This window comes from Aulonocara stuartgranti, assembly GCF_965226115.1.
Source record: "Aulonocara stuartgranti genome assembly, chromosome: 16".
In the NCBI taxonomy this organism is placed as follows: domain Eukaryota; kingdom Metazoa; phylum Chordata; class Actinopteri; order Cichliformes; family Cichlidae; genus Aulonocara; species Aulonocara stuartgranti.
This window is the reverse complement of record NC_138952.1, coordinates 21,551,458-21,569,188: the sequence shown is the minus strand read 5'-3', so window position 1 is coordinate 21,569,188 and position 17,731 is coordinate 21,551,458. Positions and strand designations below refer to the sequence as shown.

General features: G+C 40.3%; 1 protein-coding gene across 4 annotated transcripts in view; it reads left to right on the top strand.

Moving 5' to 3' along the window:
* The window catches only part of st6gal2a (ST6 beta-galactosamide alpha-2,6-sialyltranferase 2a), a 48,663-nt gene that overhangs the window by 19,502 nt on the left and 11,430 nt on the right, over positions 1-17,731 (top strand). For 2 of the 4 annotated variants that reach the window (XM_082508413.1, XM_082508416.1), the window contains exons 2-5: positions 8,986-9,042; positions 9,113-10,186; positions 15,543-15,640; positions 16,145-16,246. In XM_082508413.1, coding sequence (XP_082364539.1) covers positions 9,157-10,186; positions 15,543-15,640; positions 16,145-16,246 — 1,230 coding nt within the window. In that variant the 5' untranslated portion in view covers positions 8,986-9,042; positions 9,113-9,156. Of the gene's footprint in view, positions 1-6,006; positions 6,101-8,985; positions 9,043-9,112; positions 10,187-15,542; positions 15,641-16,144; positions 16,247-17,731 lie in introns of all 4 variants that reach the window. The other 2 variants (XM_082508415.1, XM_082508414.1) reach the window with 2 other exon arrangements.

Here is a 17,731-nt window from a genome sequence, read left to right as displayed (position 1 = left end):
ATCTGACATGACTCTAACTCACCATGATATTTGGTTCGACGCTGTGCTTTTGTGTCGTCTCCCTTTTAGTTTTATTGACTTTATGTGACCATGTCTTTGTCTTTTTATTGCCAAGCCCCAACTGTAAATATAGTTAGGCATGTCAACATATTTGAAAATGTCCCACTGTCTCCAACTAGCTTTTAAAAACGTAGTTTAAACATTTAGTCATCTCAGGCTAATCTTTATTGGTATTACTCGCTTCATCTTCAGCTTCTCAAATGTCACAGCCAGCTTTTCTTCAGTGTGACTGACTGCAACGTGACAAATGATTGATTGTTGATGTGTTGTGTGTCTAAAGCTTTATGCAGATCAATTATATTTAAACAGCAATTGCAATCATGTCAAAGCAGTCATGTTACTAAAAAAATGAACTAATGTCTAACTGTAATTTCAGTGTTTGTAGAAACATAAACTCCTGGAACCTAATTCGCTCCACTTTGTATGATTGAAGAAGTTAAATTGAGTGAAAGAAGAACTGATTCAGATGCTGTCAGAAGAAACGAGTTGGAGAGAAACTCAGAGTTTGCAGCATGAATTAAAACCTGGCTTCTGAAACGGGGTCTGGGGCACCGGCAGGGTCTTCACCAGTCTCTGTTTCGCCTCACGCTGCTGCACATTACGCAGCTATTAAGGCTTTATTGTGGTTGAGCGTCGTAGTAGCTGGATGTGTCTAAAGATGTTTGTACCCGTTAGAATAGTCTAAGCTGAAGGCAGATTAAAACACCCTCCGTTCTTGCACGCCACTTCATGCAGCTCTCATCTGCCTCCAGAAAGACATTCGGTCACATCCCAATAGACACAAATTCCTGGGATAAGACAAGCTGCCATTTATTATGAATAAACTCTATTTATTTATAATAAATGGCAGTTCCAAATGCACAGTTTTTGAACTCTGGAAAATGAGTATATGGGGCAGACTTTGGAAGCTCCCATGCACGCTGACAGGCACTTCAGTGTTAGGGGCCAGTGCGTAGTTTCTCTGAACTAGCTCTTCAGATATGCTGTCCAACCAAGTCAGACATCAAATGCGTTCATAGCCATCCCCATCGGCCACACTCGGATTGGAATGCATCCCATCATCTTACACAAGCTTGTGAATGTGAAACGGTCCACAGGAGAGGAGTACAATACCGCTCTGCTCGCTCACCTGCGGAGGGCCGGCCATTCACATGGTCAAGTGGGTGTGAATGTCAGATCTATTTTAAAAGATTATGGTTGGTGTTGGCATCAGATGTGGGGTGAGCAGCCTTGGGGCCAGCTAAAATAAATTTTGGATGGAGCATAAATCCAAAGCATGCTTGAGATCAAAATACAATTTGGGTGTGAAAACTTCTCCAAAAAACCCAAAATACACTCTTTAAGTTCAAGTTCATAAATAACTCTGGGTCCCAGCAGTGAGGGTGCATTCACCCATCCAGCAGCCCCTCCTGCTTCAGCCTATTTCTAACAGTCTCCCTCATGTAATACATCACTGGAAAATCTATTTCCCACACTATGTGGAGCACATACTGCATTTGCATTTATACTACACTATGCTCTCTTCCCATAATCCTGGGAGACTTGGCTTGGAAAATTCTAACCTGTTCATAAATGAATTCGAGTATCTACAATAGCTGACCACACGGTTCACTCTTCGATTTGTTGGTCCACAAATTCTTAGTGAACCTCATCTTGTTGCCTTTTCCTTTTGTGATGTATTAGTTTACAGCTACTAGAGGCAGTTCGAACCATTGCGAGGCAAATATTAAAGAAATTCAGCGTTATTTATTTTTTAAAAACTCTTTCACATGGAAAAGAACTCCGCTCTTGAGTGCTCAATATTTTATTAGGAACAAGTCCTTTGGTTCGTGTAGTAGTTCAGAAAATGTGCAGCCGTCTATTGTAATGCCGTGCGGAAAAATTGGGACCGAAAGAAAGCACTGCTTCAGAGCAAGCCTGCGATAATTACTCTGTGTGCTTTCGGTTCAACCGTATCTTTTATAGGACTCTTTTATTGCTTGTCTTTTGTTTTCTGATGATGTGTTAAACATCGAATATTAATCTTTGTCGGCCCACTCACTGAATAACTCTTAAATTCAGCGAGCCTCACAAACATGTTCCTATGATCCATCTTCAGAATTTCCATTTTTATTTTCTGTAAATGTTATGTGGCTCTTGCTTCATAAGCCAAAGCCAGAACCTCTTCAGAGACTTATGTTAACTTGCAGGAGAAATTTTTCAAGGCGTCCATGATAAAAGTATTCGTATCGTGGCTGCCCCTCACCAGTTCCTCAGCAGGGTGCTGTAAAGTGGATTCTCTGAGATGGTGTGCAGCTGGATCCCCCGAGGGCTCTTCTTACCTGGCAGCCAGATACTGGCTGGAGTTCAGCGTGCTGAGAATATTACAGCAGGGAGCTGCAAGGCATGCTCAAGGAATGTGGTTATGTAAAAGAAATGGAAAAGAAATGTAACTATAAATATATTCTCTATATTGTACTCTTTCTTGCCTCTCTTGTGGAGTCACATTGCAGTTTTATGGCTCGACTGTGGTTCAGTGTTGGTGCTATGCAGAGCTTTGCAGAGCTGTCTTTAACTACCCAGGTGACAGTTTTAATAATATGTATAACAACTGGACATGTCTGCTACTGTTGTTCATGCTTTGCCCCTGCCTTGGAAAAAATATGGTGCATGTGTAAGCAATGTGCTCCTGGCTTGCTGGAGGTATACATGCTACTATAGTCTCCCTGTAGGCAGAATTTCCATAATCATATCTAATTTGGCGAAGAGCTACACAAATCGACACCATCATCGGACCATATACAGACATTTAAACTGCTGTAGAGTCCCAGAGCAACTACATCATATTGATCTCAGCAGGTTTAAATGCAATTCATGCAGGAGGAAATGACGTCGGCCCCGCTGTTTGAAAAGTCATCCTGATTTTGTTTTTTTTAACTAAGTGAAGATAAAAGATTGGTGTATGAAAAGCAGCCCAGTGATTCTTATCAGAGTTTCCACCTACGTGCACGAGACCACAAACCAGGAACTCTTTGTCAAGGGAGACGTTAGGGGGCCTAACAGTGCTGCATTATGCTAATCACACAGTTGTAGCATAGTCGTTTTTTTTAAGGCAATCAGTGTGAATTAAAAAAAAATAATTGTAAAACATAACCATGGGTGTGCGCAGCTTTTATAACACTATCAGCAAATTTCTGTCTCTTCAGGAACAATTACACCTATAACGCTTTGTCTGAACCACAACGTTAGTCATACAAGTGCCTTCTTGAACACTAATTTTCTCACAGTTCAGCTAATTTTAGGAGGGACTTCTTAAAAGTCTGTTAGTTTATGCAGGATTTGTGCACTTTGTTGCTTTTCAGTGTCATAGAGCATGTCATAAACTTTATAAACGTTATATAATAACGTGTAGTACAAATGAAACGTTAACCTTTTACATAATATCTTGAAGACAGCTGATATTAATGTTAAATGCCCAACTAAACACTATCACAACATAAGTGAATACTAAAAAAAATAACCTTCTTATCCTGATGTTATTATTTTATGGTATTTTGCCTCAAAAAACAAAACAAGGAAAGATGGCCCAAAGGTAACTATCTGGACACCCTGCTAAACGTCAGTTGCCATCTTCTTTTCCTTATCATAGATGATATACAGTTTATTTTGGTTTTGCAGTTTTTATATTGGTTGTTGAACCACTGTGTGCAGAGTAGTAGTTTTAATAAAAATGCTATATATATTTTTGTGATATTCTCTGTCAAGAAGACTAGAATGATAGACGTGGATGCTGGGCGTCTGAACGTGTACGGCATTCAGGAAAGCAGGTTCAGAATAAGTGACCTTTTGGAAAATAAAGCCTCACCTGGCATGCAAAGTAAAGAAGACTCTAGTGGAATACAGAATATTTAGAAAACGCCACATAAAATTTCAGAATAAGATCCAGGTCCTGGTCCTCATGTGTCCCCTATACCAGGATGCTCAGATGTACAAAAATGTGAGTTTGGATGGCAACGAAAAAGGCATTAAAAAAAAATCTATAACTAAGATTATAGAGCCAAGGTAGGTACAGCGACTTACTTCCATCATATTATTTTGATTTTAAAATGTTAAACAAAACATTGAAAAGATAAGAGAAGAAGATCGCACTGGTAATAAAGTGAAATATTCAGTTGTGATTTTTGTGAATAGTTGTCCATAGTTAGGTTATGAGTAAGAGAAGATGGAGTGTTTACTCTTGGTTGTTGTGGAAGTGTTGGGACTTGATACCAAAGTGTTGACATATGCATGTAATATCCTGTTGTTAGATGTCACAAATGTGAATGTTTCACGTGAATATGGCACTTACTTGTTCTTGTTCGGTCATTGTTTTTCACTCAAACTCTCTAACACAGGTAAATAATATTTTACTATAGCTATCAAGTCAACAGGCCAGTTTGACTGCAGTTATGTGATGGTGGTTACCTGCATTTACACTCACTGTTGCACATCTTAATCTGATAAGTAACTGAAGTTCAAGCTAATGGAAGATAAAGAGAGAAAGGATAAATGATTTTGTGAACTAAGGAGGAAGCAACACAAGGGCGTTCTCTGACTGCTTTAGGACAATCAATCACTCCTCCCAGAAAATTTAAACACGAACGCCTGGCAGAGGACCGGCAGACAAGCTACAAAAATACTTTTTTACTCCCTTATGAGGTACCTGCAAAAGCTGAGCACATCAGCTTTTGAGCTCATCTTTCATCCAGCCGTGCTTCAGAAAATCTCGGGGGGTACATGGGTAGAACAAAATAAAGTAAAAAAAATAAAAATAAGAAATGGTTGATTCGTTTTTGCGTTATTGCATTTAGAACTGTTTATAACTACAGGCGATATCTCTAACTGGGAAGCTGTGTATAACACTGAAACTGAAAATAGGATGTGATGATTTGCAAATGTCATAAACTCATTTTGTATTCGCAGTAGAGCAAAGCACACAAATCAAATATTTAAATCAAGAAAACGTAACATTTTAAGAAGGGCAAAAATGTCATTCTGAGAGTGATGGCAGCAACACATTTTTAAAAAGTCAGGACAGGGTCATGCTTACCTCTGTGTGTCATCCCCTCTTCTTTAAATAAGAGTCTGTAAATATCTGGGAAATAAGGAGACCAGCTTTTGACAGCTACCTATAGGGTGGTGTGGACACGCAAGTTTTAAGAATGAGACAAAGTGGGATTTTAAAATTGGTACAACAGGTTGTCCACTAAATATCTTGGCACACGTTCAAATCTCAGTGACCTTGACTTCGAGCTTAAGGTCAGAATAAGTTAGAACAAAGCATTGTAAGACTTTTAGACTGATGCTATGTGGTTCTCAGGCCAAATGTCCAGTAATTCTGAAGGTTCAGTGGACTTTCAGAGGAAATTAAAAACACATTGAGGAAAAGGCCATGGCTAAACAGAAACATCGCACATATCTGCAATAATATATAAACCACAGAATGCTAAATAACTAAAAACATATTTTAGCTCATTCAATGGCTGTTTGACAGCAACGTGACTCGGTTAACTTAAGTCAAACTGTAGCAACAGTGACAAGCCCTTTTCAGCATCCCTTGGGAGAACTCTTATCTGCTGTTGTCTGTGTTGCTTGAATGTTTGTTATTTTCATATTTGACTGTGTTAGATCTCTTAGAGACGTGCAGGTGTTTTCCCGTTTCTGAACATGTTTGCTTTGTTATTTGCATTCCATAACATTCAAGCAGCTAACCACTCTCCTCTTTCCTGCTGCACAAGCTTCAGCTGCTTCACTTTCATACACCCACTTTCGATTTCGGTCTTATTCTTTACAAGATCCGCGCTTTATATTCTGTTTGCCTCCTTTGTCCATCACAGCCTCCTGCCAAGTCATTTTGTCTTCTTTTGCTGTCTGGCAACGTCTCTCTTACATGTTTCCCGTTTTGTTGTTTCTTTGTGTATCCCTCAGAAGATAGCTCTCTACTCCGCCCCCGCCTCTCCATCTGTGCCACACACTTGTGTTGTTTCACAGTTACTGAAGCACACATCCTGATTGCTACCAGGTGAGGCAAACTACAAATGCACACACATGCTTGCATGACATGCGTTGGAGCACACACATACAGTCTGCAGTGGTTCAGTGGTGCATTTAGATGACATTTGCTTGGTGATAACATTGCCACAGGCTAGGTTTGTGTTTTGCACTTTGTCTTTGCTTTTTGTGTGTCGGGCATACTGCAGCTGTTGTTTTCAGGTGTTAAATGGCGCATTTTCCATTTAGGAACATTTGACCTCCAGTGTGGTAGACATGTCAAAACTCCTAGAAGGAAAATCCCACCTGACTGTGGTTTTAAATGTTCTCAGAGGAATCAGATGTGTGTTTCCACAGTGTATTTTCTTTCTCTCATGCCGTTTCTGCCCCCTCTAGCCTAGTTTCTCCCTGCTGCTTTCCTCCTGCTTGACTGGGGTCAGCAGATGAGCTTTGACCTCCTGTGTGGCCCCTGAGCGAACAGCTTGGAAGCTGCGTGAACGCATAGGGGCGGAAGGCCACAGGGGCACCCGAGATCAGTTGTGCTGTACTCTGCAGGACCCAGCAGCTGCAGAGACAGGAAGCTGTAATTAGGACTAGAAGAGGCTTAATACTCAGAGCCATTTTTTTCCCTTCCTGCCAGTCTTCCATTCTTGCTCTCTTTCTCTCTCTAGAGAGAGAAATGCTTCCACATTAGGAGACCAAAACTCGCAATTACATGTGATTGTAATCCTCTGATGTGAGGCAATTTAATGCTTCATTTATTCACCTTCATTGCTGTATATTTCATGCCTTAATCCATCAGTGAGCCCAACGTTTTGTACACCAGAGTATTATCAAAGCTGTAGGGGGGGGCGTGCAAAAAAGTGAAGTAAACAAAGGTGTTATGTTGTCAGATTTGCAAAGTAATGTAACAACGAATGCTTTTGAATATTATTGTTGAATATTATCACACAGGAAAAAACCCCCCAAAAAACCAACTACAAGTAAAAGAATTACACCGTGATGCCTTTGCCTTTGTAAATGGAGGAACAGTAACTGCGTGTAATACCTGCCAGTCAGATTAACAGTATTTCGTCTCTATCTGCCATTCTGCAATTCATCTCATGTAAACAACGTGGCGCACAGCGTGACGTGAAAAAGGCACATCCCTTTGACATTGCGTGAGGAACTCTGTATTCCTCGTCCACAGGAAAATCCAAAAAAGGAGGTTTAAAAAAATCACAGTTTTCGGTGATTCGAAACGCCGTTTACGTGTAGAGGAAACAGCTGCGTTTTCAAAAATACCCGTGTAGGTGCAGACATAGCGTAAAAGAGTTGGTAGTTTATTTTCTTACTATCTGTAATTTATTGCAGATTACTTGTATTTGCTTAATTGTTTACTAAATGTTTGAGGTGTGAAATAAACCACAACAGAGCAAAGTATGGGTGTGTGTGGTTGGAGGATGTGTTTGTGCGTGTGCCTGTGCGCGTGCACGCACGGGGGGCGAACATTTTTCTTGTAAAACAAAGGGGGCCCAGCAAAAAAGTTTTGAACCACTGACTTAAGGTGTGTGTGTGTGTGTGTGGACAGACAATTTGCACGCCACTATAGTTGTGAGGACCAACAGTCACTTATAGGGGCAAATTGCCCGACCCCACGAGTTTGAAGGCATTTTTGCGGCTCAAAATGTGATTGTAGTATCAGGGTTAGGATGAGGTTATGGTTACGTTTTAGGCTGAGAGTTAGATATTCATTTGTGATTGTTGGGGTAAGTGGCTAGGGAAAGCATTATATCAATTAGATGTCCTCACTAAGAAAAATAAAAGTGTGTGGGTGTGTCATAAAAAAACAAGACTATACCGCAATTTTTCTTTTTTTTGAAAAGTAAAAAAGAAGGAAATTAATCAAAATTTAACTATCATTTTGAGTAAATAGTAGGATAATGGCAGATTCTTGATTATAGGAACCATTGTTTCATCAATGTTCAGGTACAAGAACTGGACTTAATAAGGAATGAAAAAATAGCCAATGCACAAAGACAAATTTCAAAGAAATACAAAAACCCTGCTCAAGACCACTTTAGAAAAAATGCAAAAGTCACTCAGGACTTGTGCACAATAAGGTATTAATCTATTCCACTTCTAAAAATGTGTCAGTAAGTTGCTACATGTTTCTTTATGAATACACATAAAGAGTAAAAGCCATCATAATATGAAACAGATGCAAACTTCTTTAGAGGCAGAGTCATAAACTTTTAATGTCCTCATGCCTCCTTATGGGTTATATCATCTCATGAATCAATTAAATGTTCATTTAGCAGCAGGTAGCAGTGATGTAAAGCATTACTAATTGATCAGCCATTTGGTTCATCACTGTGTACATCTTGGGGAAAGTACTTTAAAGACAAAATCACGATATTCAACTGCCGTTCTGTGACACAGCAACAGAAAACCCCCACAACATTGCGGTTGCCGTTAAAGTCATTTTGAAAGCTACTATTTAAACAAAGCTTCCACGTGAAAGGCTTCCTTTGAAGCTTTTGTGTGGAGGCTTAAAGTTTCCTTCAAAACCTTCAAACCTCACGTTAACAAGCTTCCATGGGAAAACTTGGGTTGTTTTTGTTTATTAAATTGGGGAATTCATCCAATGATCCAAATTGTATTTCATCTTTGTCTGATGTTGCTTTTAAACACAGCCGGAGCAGCTTTAGTTTTAAAGTTGCGTCTGGAGCTTTCAGTCTTACATGAGGGAAGTTTGATTACAACTAATAAATGGGGCCAGTCTTTAAAAATTCTCTTTAGTTGCAAATGGAAAGCGGCCAAGTTCTTGTGCGCAGACAGTGGTTTCCTGTGTGAGCCGTATGGTTTCACGCTCACATCCCCTCATGCATGCATGTGCACGCTGCCTCAACTAATTAGTACCTCTCTTTTTCGCAGGGTCCTGTTATATCCTGGCAGACACATGGACATGGAGAAATAAAACCGTCAGTTCAGGTGAGTATTTCAAACCTCTCGCTGCCTCTTTTGGGCTTCCTATCGGTTTTTAACTGTACTTCCTTTACAGGCCCTCCACCTGACCTCTGGGGTAAGTCCTAGCTGTGGGACTTGATGTTGGTGGGCCCACAGAGCTGGCGTGCATGTGAGAAAGAGGCAATGAAGTCCAGTATGAGGCACTGGCGGAGGCTGATGCTGGTGGGAATACTGGCCTGGGCTCTCTTCTTTCTCGCCCTCCTGTCATATTTCCTGGATGCTCGTGTGGATGAGCCCCTTACTTCTGCTGGTGCTTTACTCTCCCAGCACCCAGACACACGCCGTCTGGCCTCCATACAGGCCTCCCATCAACAGCATGCCGTGGTAAAGCTGACTTTACCATTAACTACAACGTATCCCAGAGATAAACCGGAGCTGGAGCCTCTTGTCAAGTCCGGGACCCCAGAGACCAGCCTGGAGATGAGCCAGAACCCAAACAATCTTCCTTACGCTGTTTATGGCAGCCAGGAAGTAAGTCGCCAGGACTATCTTGACCCACAGAGCCTGGCAGCCTGGTCTTCCTTTGGTACAGAAAATGTGGGTTCTCACTCAGATCCTGTAGTCCAGAGTCGTGAGCGACAGTCACAGACTGCAGACTATCAGAACCACTTCAGCAACACTCAATACCAAGGTGGCAGGGAGGAAGGTGATGAAAAAGAAAATGAAGATCTGGGAAACAGAAGGAAGAACAGAGTACACAGTATGGCCGGCGATGACTTCTCTGATCTGGAGGAATTCTATTTCTCCAAATCCATCTCGCTAATAAAGCGGCTCTGGAAGGGTCGAGTGTCGGCAGGCATGCTGAGTCTTCGACTGCAGCGTGCCATGAAGGAATACGTCAACTCCAACAAACACCATGTTTCCTACAAGGGGAATCGCAAGCCCGCTCAGAGTGCCAAGGAGCTGCTTTGTGAATTGAAGAATCAGGCCCGGCTGAGGACAGTAGACGGGTTGGAGCAACCCTTCTCTTCACTTGGCTGGGCTCGTCTGGTGCCATCCCTTCCCCTGGAGCAGCTGTACAAAAAGGAGAACAGGAGAAGCTTCAAGACCTGTGCTGTGGTCACCTCTGCTGGGGCCATCCTTCGCTCACGATTAGGCAAAGAGATTGGTAAGCACCAAATAAGTCACTTTCTGGCATTTTCCAGAAAAAGTCTACTGCAAACGTGTATTCTGTTGAAACTTGTGCAATTACAGATACTTTTCCCCGAATGTCTTAAATACAGCACTATAATAATTATGTAATCTAAATAATTTCCATGAAATTCTTTATAACAAATTATGAGACAAAGTGGGGCCGGTGCTGCAATTAGAAGGCTTTGTGTGTCTCTGACAGTAAAGGCTAAAGTGGAATTCAATCCTATTCAACAGTAGTAAATTTCACAGAAATTAGTCTGTGAAGAAGTCTTAGTCTTAGTCTCAGTCTTGGTCTCAGTTGACTGCAGGTGAGTGCAGCTGACTGAAACTAGCATCAAGTCACAGGATGTAGAATTTCACTGAAGTGTTTTATGGAGAAACAGCAATACTCGGAATTAAGTAGGAACAATAACAGGTTGGACATGTTACTGCTGCCAAATAAAGGTGTCCCCTGTACCTCATAATAAATGACCATTAAATGATTCATTAGATTGTTTGATTGCTGCACAAAAGACTCGCCTGTTCTCTAAGTGTCCCACTCAGGAGTGGTAGTCTGAAGGTCAGCACATTTCCACTTTGTGCCTGCAGAGATTAGCATTTGCTCAGGTTTTTGTGTGGCTTTTGCTGATTAACTTGTCAAGCTGATTGTGCGCAGCGTTGAGTGCGTGCCTAGTAAGCTAGATATCTTTGCATTTGAATGTGTGCGTTCTTGGTTTAGAGACTTTTGGCAGCTCTCCGGTAAGTGGGGAGAGTGTGAATTCAGTGACAGATGGCTCCGCAGAAAAAACAGAACCCCCTCTGGTAACCAATCAGGCCTCTTCACATCACATATACCTTCCTTGCATTTCTCTCTGAATTCAGCTGTTCAGGGCAAGCGCTAGAATTAATAAGAAGGTCTTCAGCTTTGTGGCTTGAATTTTTTTTTTTACATCTCTATAGACTGATACGGGTATACAGATGTCACTGCCACAGAACACGTTTTACAAGAAAGACAAGAAAGTACACCACACTAGGGCTGAACGATTATGGAAAATAATCTAATTGCGATTTTTTGCCCCAATATTGCGATTGCGATGCGATATGCGATTATTTTTTAAGGTCTTTGTCTTCTGTATTATTAAACAAAGACAAGCAATACATCATATAGTATGGCCAATACTATATTACATTAATTTTAAACTGTTCTTTCCTGGAAGACAGACCTCTGTTATGATGACATGAGGTGATGCATGAATTGATGACTGACATTTTTATTTAACTTCTTCAATCACAACAGTATATTTGAACATACACAATAGTTTATTTTTAGCTTACAAACATCTGAGCATAAAGTGCTGACAAGGAACCCTGGTGTAAACATTAAAATGAAAGTCAGTACAATGTGCAGATTGCAGAAATATACATTAAAAAAAATCAGTGGCTTTACCACACTCAGTTTTTCGACATCTGTGAACTACTAGACAGTCATTCAATTAAAAAATAATATTAAATAAATAAAACTAATAAATAAAAAATACACACATCTTACTGATCTCTGCAGTCAGTAACATTACACATAAAGTGCAAACATAATAGCAATTGTATAAACACACACACAAACACGCCTTTAAAGTTTAAAGGCGTGAAATTGGACGGTCTAGTTCTGATTAGCGTCACCGCTGTCTCGGTGGAGTTTAATAAACTCGGCCGTCTGCTTCTTGCTATCTAAAATATAACCAGACACTGGTGTAAATTCTCGACTGTCTCATACTTCTGTTTAATAAGTTTTCTGTTTGACGTTTAGTCAGCTGTGTGAAAACCAAGGAGGAACCCACCCGGGGGATTAATAAAGTTTTATTTTATCTAATCTAATAACTTTAATCTCAGCCAAACCGATTTACTCACGAACAAACAAAACACTGAAAAAAGCCCAACAATAACATTTTTAGGTTGTCTAAGTGACTTATATATTACGTTTAACCCGAGCAGCGAAACTCCGCGGTGATCTGAAAATGATGTGCCGGGAGTTGTGCCGTTCTCGGCCGCATCAGTAACCCTCGAGCTCCCGGCTAGCTGTCGAGCTGGTGGGTAGCAGACGCCTCTGAAAACGTCGAAGCACTTTTGCAAATATGGGATATCTTGATAAACCGAGCAGATATTTGATGTTTATACAACTACTTTCTCGCCTGAAAATATGTTAAAAGTTTATTTTGTGACCCAGAAAGATTAGTATGAGTAATTTTAAAACTTAGTAGCGGCCGCCATTGCTGGAAACTGGAGTTTGGCTGGGCCGCGCTATGAATTCTGGGATATGGTAGTAATTTGGACAGCCTTCGGCGCGTCGCTGTGACGTAATCGGTCTACAAATGCGGCCTCAGGAGGATGCAGCCCATGAATTTGGACATGTCCAGAGTATAATCGCAGCCTTTGCGGTTAGAAAATTGCACTTGATCATGTCGCGATATTATCGCAAATGCGATATATCGTTCAGCCCTACAGAACACGTTTTACAAGAAAGACAAGAAAGTACACCACACAGAGAAATGGGTACATGCGGGCAATGGAAACAGACTTCTGCAGGTGACCCTTTGGTTATCTGTGAAAACATCGATGCCACAAGCCTTCAGTCTTTAGCGCGCTACTCTGTTGTGTGCTACTTGGAAATCAGCAGCAACATCATTTCCTACAATTTGAAAAACATACAAGCCACCTCCCATTGTTAGTGCATGAACACGTGACTTGGTATACGAGAAACAGGTGACTGAGATGGGAATGAGTTTTCAGTTTCAGGCACCAAATCTAAATCTTTCTGTATCATCATCTCCCGTGTTTGATTTTGATGCCTGGCCAGTCATGTGTCCCATATGCATGTGCTCGCATACAAAAAATAATAATAATAAATTCTACCAGTGTTATACGGTACTTTAGTCACGAATTAAATAAAGAGCTGTTCTAAACAGTATCCTGAGTTGGTATGATTACACACAAACCTTCTTATAGAAAGCTGCTGTTGATGATTTCTGAGGTCACCCACATCTCAGTGTAAAAACAGCTGCAGGATACCCATTCAGTGTGTAATCATCTACGTATTCAGTTAAGAGATGTTTAACTGATGTGCTGTAGTGTCTTGATAAATGGGACCGTTGTTATGAAGCTGATTATTTATTGAACAGCGTCACAGTGCTTTAAAAGAAACAGCATGTATTTGCTACATTAATTCTCAGGCTTAGCTTCAGCAGGAAATCAGATGGCATTGATCTCACTCTGTCTACTCATTCTCACCCTGTTGTACCCCCTGAAAGGCTTCTCTGTGCCAGAACCTGTATTTTGCAGGTATGAACAGTGAGTCATTCATTCATTCAGTTAACCTGTCCGGACTTGAATATGACGATCGCTCTAAATTTTGAGAATACCAGAGGCAGGTTGACTGACTTTTGGATTGTAATGTTCCTAAGTGTCTATACACCACTGAGGCCATGCTGTGAGAGTTTGTTGGTCAGGACTTGGTTCATAGTAAGTGTGGTGATGTGTGCCTGCCATCATGTGGTGAACACGGCAAACTGCATCCTCATTCCAAACACGGTATGGAGAAGATTCGTCTTTGGCAGGGTTATTCAGTTTGATGCTGCAGTAAAACACTCAATTCAGAGGTTTGTTTTATTTATCAGTGTTTAGACACAACTCTAGTGTTATTTATGTTTCAAATTTATCATGCGAGATAAGTAAATATGCTTGAATATCGGTGCTCTCTAGAAACTGTCTCATTTTCCTTGCAACTCTTAAGTATGGATTGTCTTGATGCATGCTCTATTATCCAGGTGAATTATGAGAGAGAAATAAGAGTTATGAGAATTTGCATATTAAGGATCAAGGAACTGACTCCAGCCCGTTGTTCTTTCAGTGGGGCTGGTTTCAGTCATTATGCAAATGGACTTTTTAAAAGATTGGGGAAACCTGCAGTCAGCTGCAACAGAAGAAGTCACTCCCACTGAAAACGCTACGTCCAGATGAACAGAATCAACTTTTGGGGAAGTCTGGATTGGTACCGTCCAATGGCAGTATTAAATATGTTACTGAAATGCAAGGCGTTTTTCCTGAACTTGTTTTTCCAGAATAATACAGACAGTTTTTTAAACTTGAACCAAGTCATATATACCTGTCCCTGTTTGTGTAAGGGGGATATTGGCCATGATAGTAACAAGAGACAAAATAATAAGCAGTTATTCATGTAACTCCATTTTACTTTAGTGAATAGTTATGGCAAAAAACTTCTTTTTCTTCTACTACTACAGTACTACTAGTACTTTAATCTCAGAATTCTGACTTTTTTCTCAGAAGAAGAAGATTTTTTCTAAGAATTCTGAGTGAGTCAGGAGTGAGCAATGAATTTTTTCCAGGAACCCCATGAGAAACTGGGCCGCACCACTCAGTTAGACTCAGTTCTGCTCTCATTAATTTTATTATTATGTGCTACGCCTTTACTAAATAATCCTTTTTTTTTATCCTTTCTTTCTTCTGAAGGTGTTAAATAGGCGTTTGGCCTCCATCAAGACAGAGGCTGATCGCTGCTTGAAGGACTCTTCTTTAAAGCCATCCTTCAGCTTGAGCTCTGTAGAGAATGGACATGTTTACTGTGTTTTATTAGGGCCTTGTTTGCTGTTGTGAAGCTGCTCTGAGTTGTAAACCTGCTGGTGGCAGTGATGAAGGGGTATCAGATCACAAGCTGAGGGATCATCCATTTTGGTGTTAGTTCAATGCAGGAGGAGGACGCCTGAAACTGACAGATCGATCAGCAGACAGGCAGGAATTAATTTGTAATTGTTACAGCAGCCATCCATCAAGGTGAGGATTTCAAGTTGTTGAGTACCGTGAAGGACATGTGAACAAAAAAAACCAGTAAACTCCTTATGTGAACCATGGCTCTTTGTTTACCTGAGCCAACCACCGGTTACATCCCCGAGCCTGTCGGATATTGTTGTCAACAATTAGTGCAAGTGTGATTTTCATCCCTGTAGTCAGTGTGTCGTCACTGACTTTGGTTGAGGTGCTTGGTTATTGAGATGTTTGCCTGTGTTTTCTCCTCTAAATAAATTTGGACTAAGTAGAAATTCTGAAAGATGATGGTAATTGCTTTAAGACCTTGAAAACATGAGCTGGTAACATTTGGAAGAGACATCTGATATTTGTTTGTACATCTTCAAAGCCTGGCTTCACCCTTTAAGTTTTTTTTTATATCGCTATGAAGAAGACTTTTTATGGAGGGAAATTGTCTGTATATTTCCATGATAACAGATGCAACTCAAGGCCAGTTTGTTACCTTGCTTTGAAAGACTCCATGGTTTCCCTTTCAGACGCTCATGATGCAGTTTTACGTTTCAATGCTGCACCTACAGAAGGCTACGAGAGAGACGTGGGAAACAAAACCACTATCCGCATCATCAACTCGCAGGTGAGTTAGGATGAGGCCTTAAATGACAGTGAATCCTTAAAAGAAACAGATTTAAAAAAAAATACAGTCATTTATATTTTCAACTCACTATTTATGTAGCAAAGTAATGCCTTTAGAAGTGTATAAATGGTCAAGTGTTTCATCCAAATGACGATGAGTTCATTGTACTTAAATAATCTGAACTCAATGGTATGAACTGTCATTAGCAGATAGATTAGTTCTTTGGAAAAAAAACACCAACAGCTTCTTTAGTCTTTGTTTTGTGTAGTCTGTCTGGAGATGTTTAAACGTTTGCTTTGCCTGGCCAAAAAAACATATTTGTGTAATCATATTTACTGGACAGGCTTTATGTTGGTATCTGCCTCCTAGTCTAATTTATAGTAGGCACATAAAGAGGTTCTCTCTGTGTTTTTATTTGTATTTTGGCAAAATAGTGACCATGCATCTGAATGATTGTGCTTTACATTTGAAAGTAAGACTTACATTTCATGTGCTGTGTTACAGATTTTGGCAAATCCTAGGCATCGGTTCAATACGAGCTCTATCTACAAGAATATAACTCTGGTGGCCTGGGACCCCGCACCTTATGCTGTCAACTTACACAAGGTATATGTGTTTTCACTTTAGCAGTTTCAGCAGATTATTTTCACACTAAGGTCGCAGTGAACCGAGAGAAAAGGAGTATAGGAATATTAAAGCGGGTCGTCTTAGGAAAGTAAACACAGTTATTGTTGTGTATGTAGCCACAAACACATGTAGGAAAAGAAGCTTGTTGCCATGATGTCATCTCGTCTATCTCTGACTTCCACCTGCCCTTTAAAAGGTTTGGTTCATGTTAGCAAATGTGTCCAAAACAAGATTTTATTCCGAGGCTCCTTTCCCCTTATCCTCCTCTCCATGCTTCCCGTTAATTGTTATTCGGTGAATGGCCTGATTGTTTGAGGTTAAATTATATTTGCATGCAGCCTCTGCTTTCAGTGATTTCATTTATCTGGTGAATTACATGAAATTTCTTTTTTTCATCATCATTATTATTATTATTATTTATTTTTTTTAACGCTTTAATTAATTTTCTGAAGGACATCACCAAAACAAACAAGATCATTTATATTCCTGCATTAACCTTTAATCCTTTTAATCAGTGTTGTGCTGCTAGATTAGGTCCTTACGTCAGAATATATCAGATTAAGTAAAGATTTAAAAAATGGCTGATTTGTTAGTTTATTACTATCCATGCAAATAGAGTTCAAGCGTGCGTGCAGTGCATTGTTATATAGCTACAGTATTTGCCATACTGCTCACCCAAGTGCTCACATAGCCAGTAGACAGCACGGTAAAGAACAGGATTACTGGATGTGGACTGATGGGGTTTTAATAAAGAACACGATGCTCCACTGACACTTGACCTTTGTCTCTACATCCGTGTTTTCAATTCTATCCTCGCTCATTGTCAGTAGTTAACCTTTGGAAATACTGGAAGGTGTTGTTGCCGTTGTCCAGTTTCTTGTAGCTTTTAGCACCTCGCAGTGTGTCTGTCATGTAGCTTTCCTTCTCATATATAAGTTTGTTCAGTTTATTTTTACTTTGTATCCCATGACACTCGCCAAATGATTAAATGTGTTACATTTCTTAACTTTATTTAACTTAGATATAAGTAAACTGCTTGTTAATGCAAATATCTAACCAGCCAATCACATGGCAGCAGGTCAGTGCATTTATGCATGTAGACATGATCAACACGACCTACTTGAAGTTCAAACATAGTGTAAAAATGAAGAAGAAAGCTGGGGTTTTGAATATGTGGTTGTTGGTGGCAGATGGTCTGGTCTGACTATTTCAGAAATTGCTGAGCTACTGGGATTTCCGACACAACCAACAACCATCTCTAGGGTTTGCAGAGAATGGTCAGGAAAAGAGCAAATATCCAGTTTGGCAGTTCTCTGGGTGAAAATGCCTTCAAATAGAGACTGTTTATAATCAAGGTATGCAGAAGAACACACAACATGTCAAGCCTTGCCCAGATGGATTACATCTGGTTTTGTGAATGTTACAGTGAGTTCATTAGGGGTGCTAGTGGTGATATATATTTTC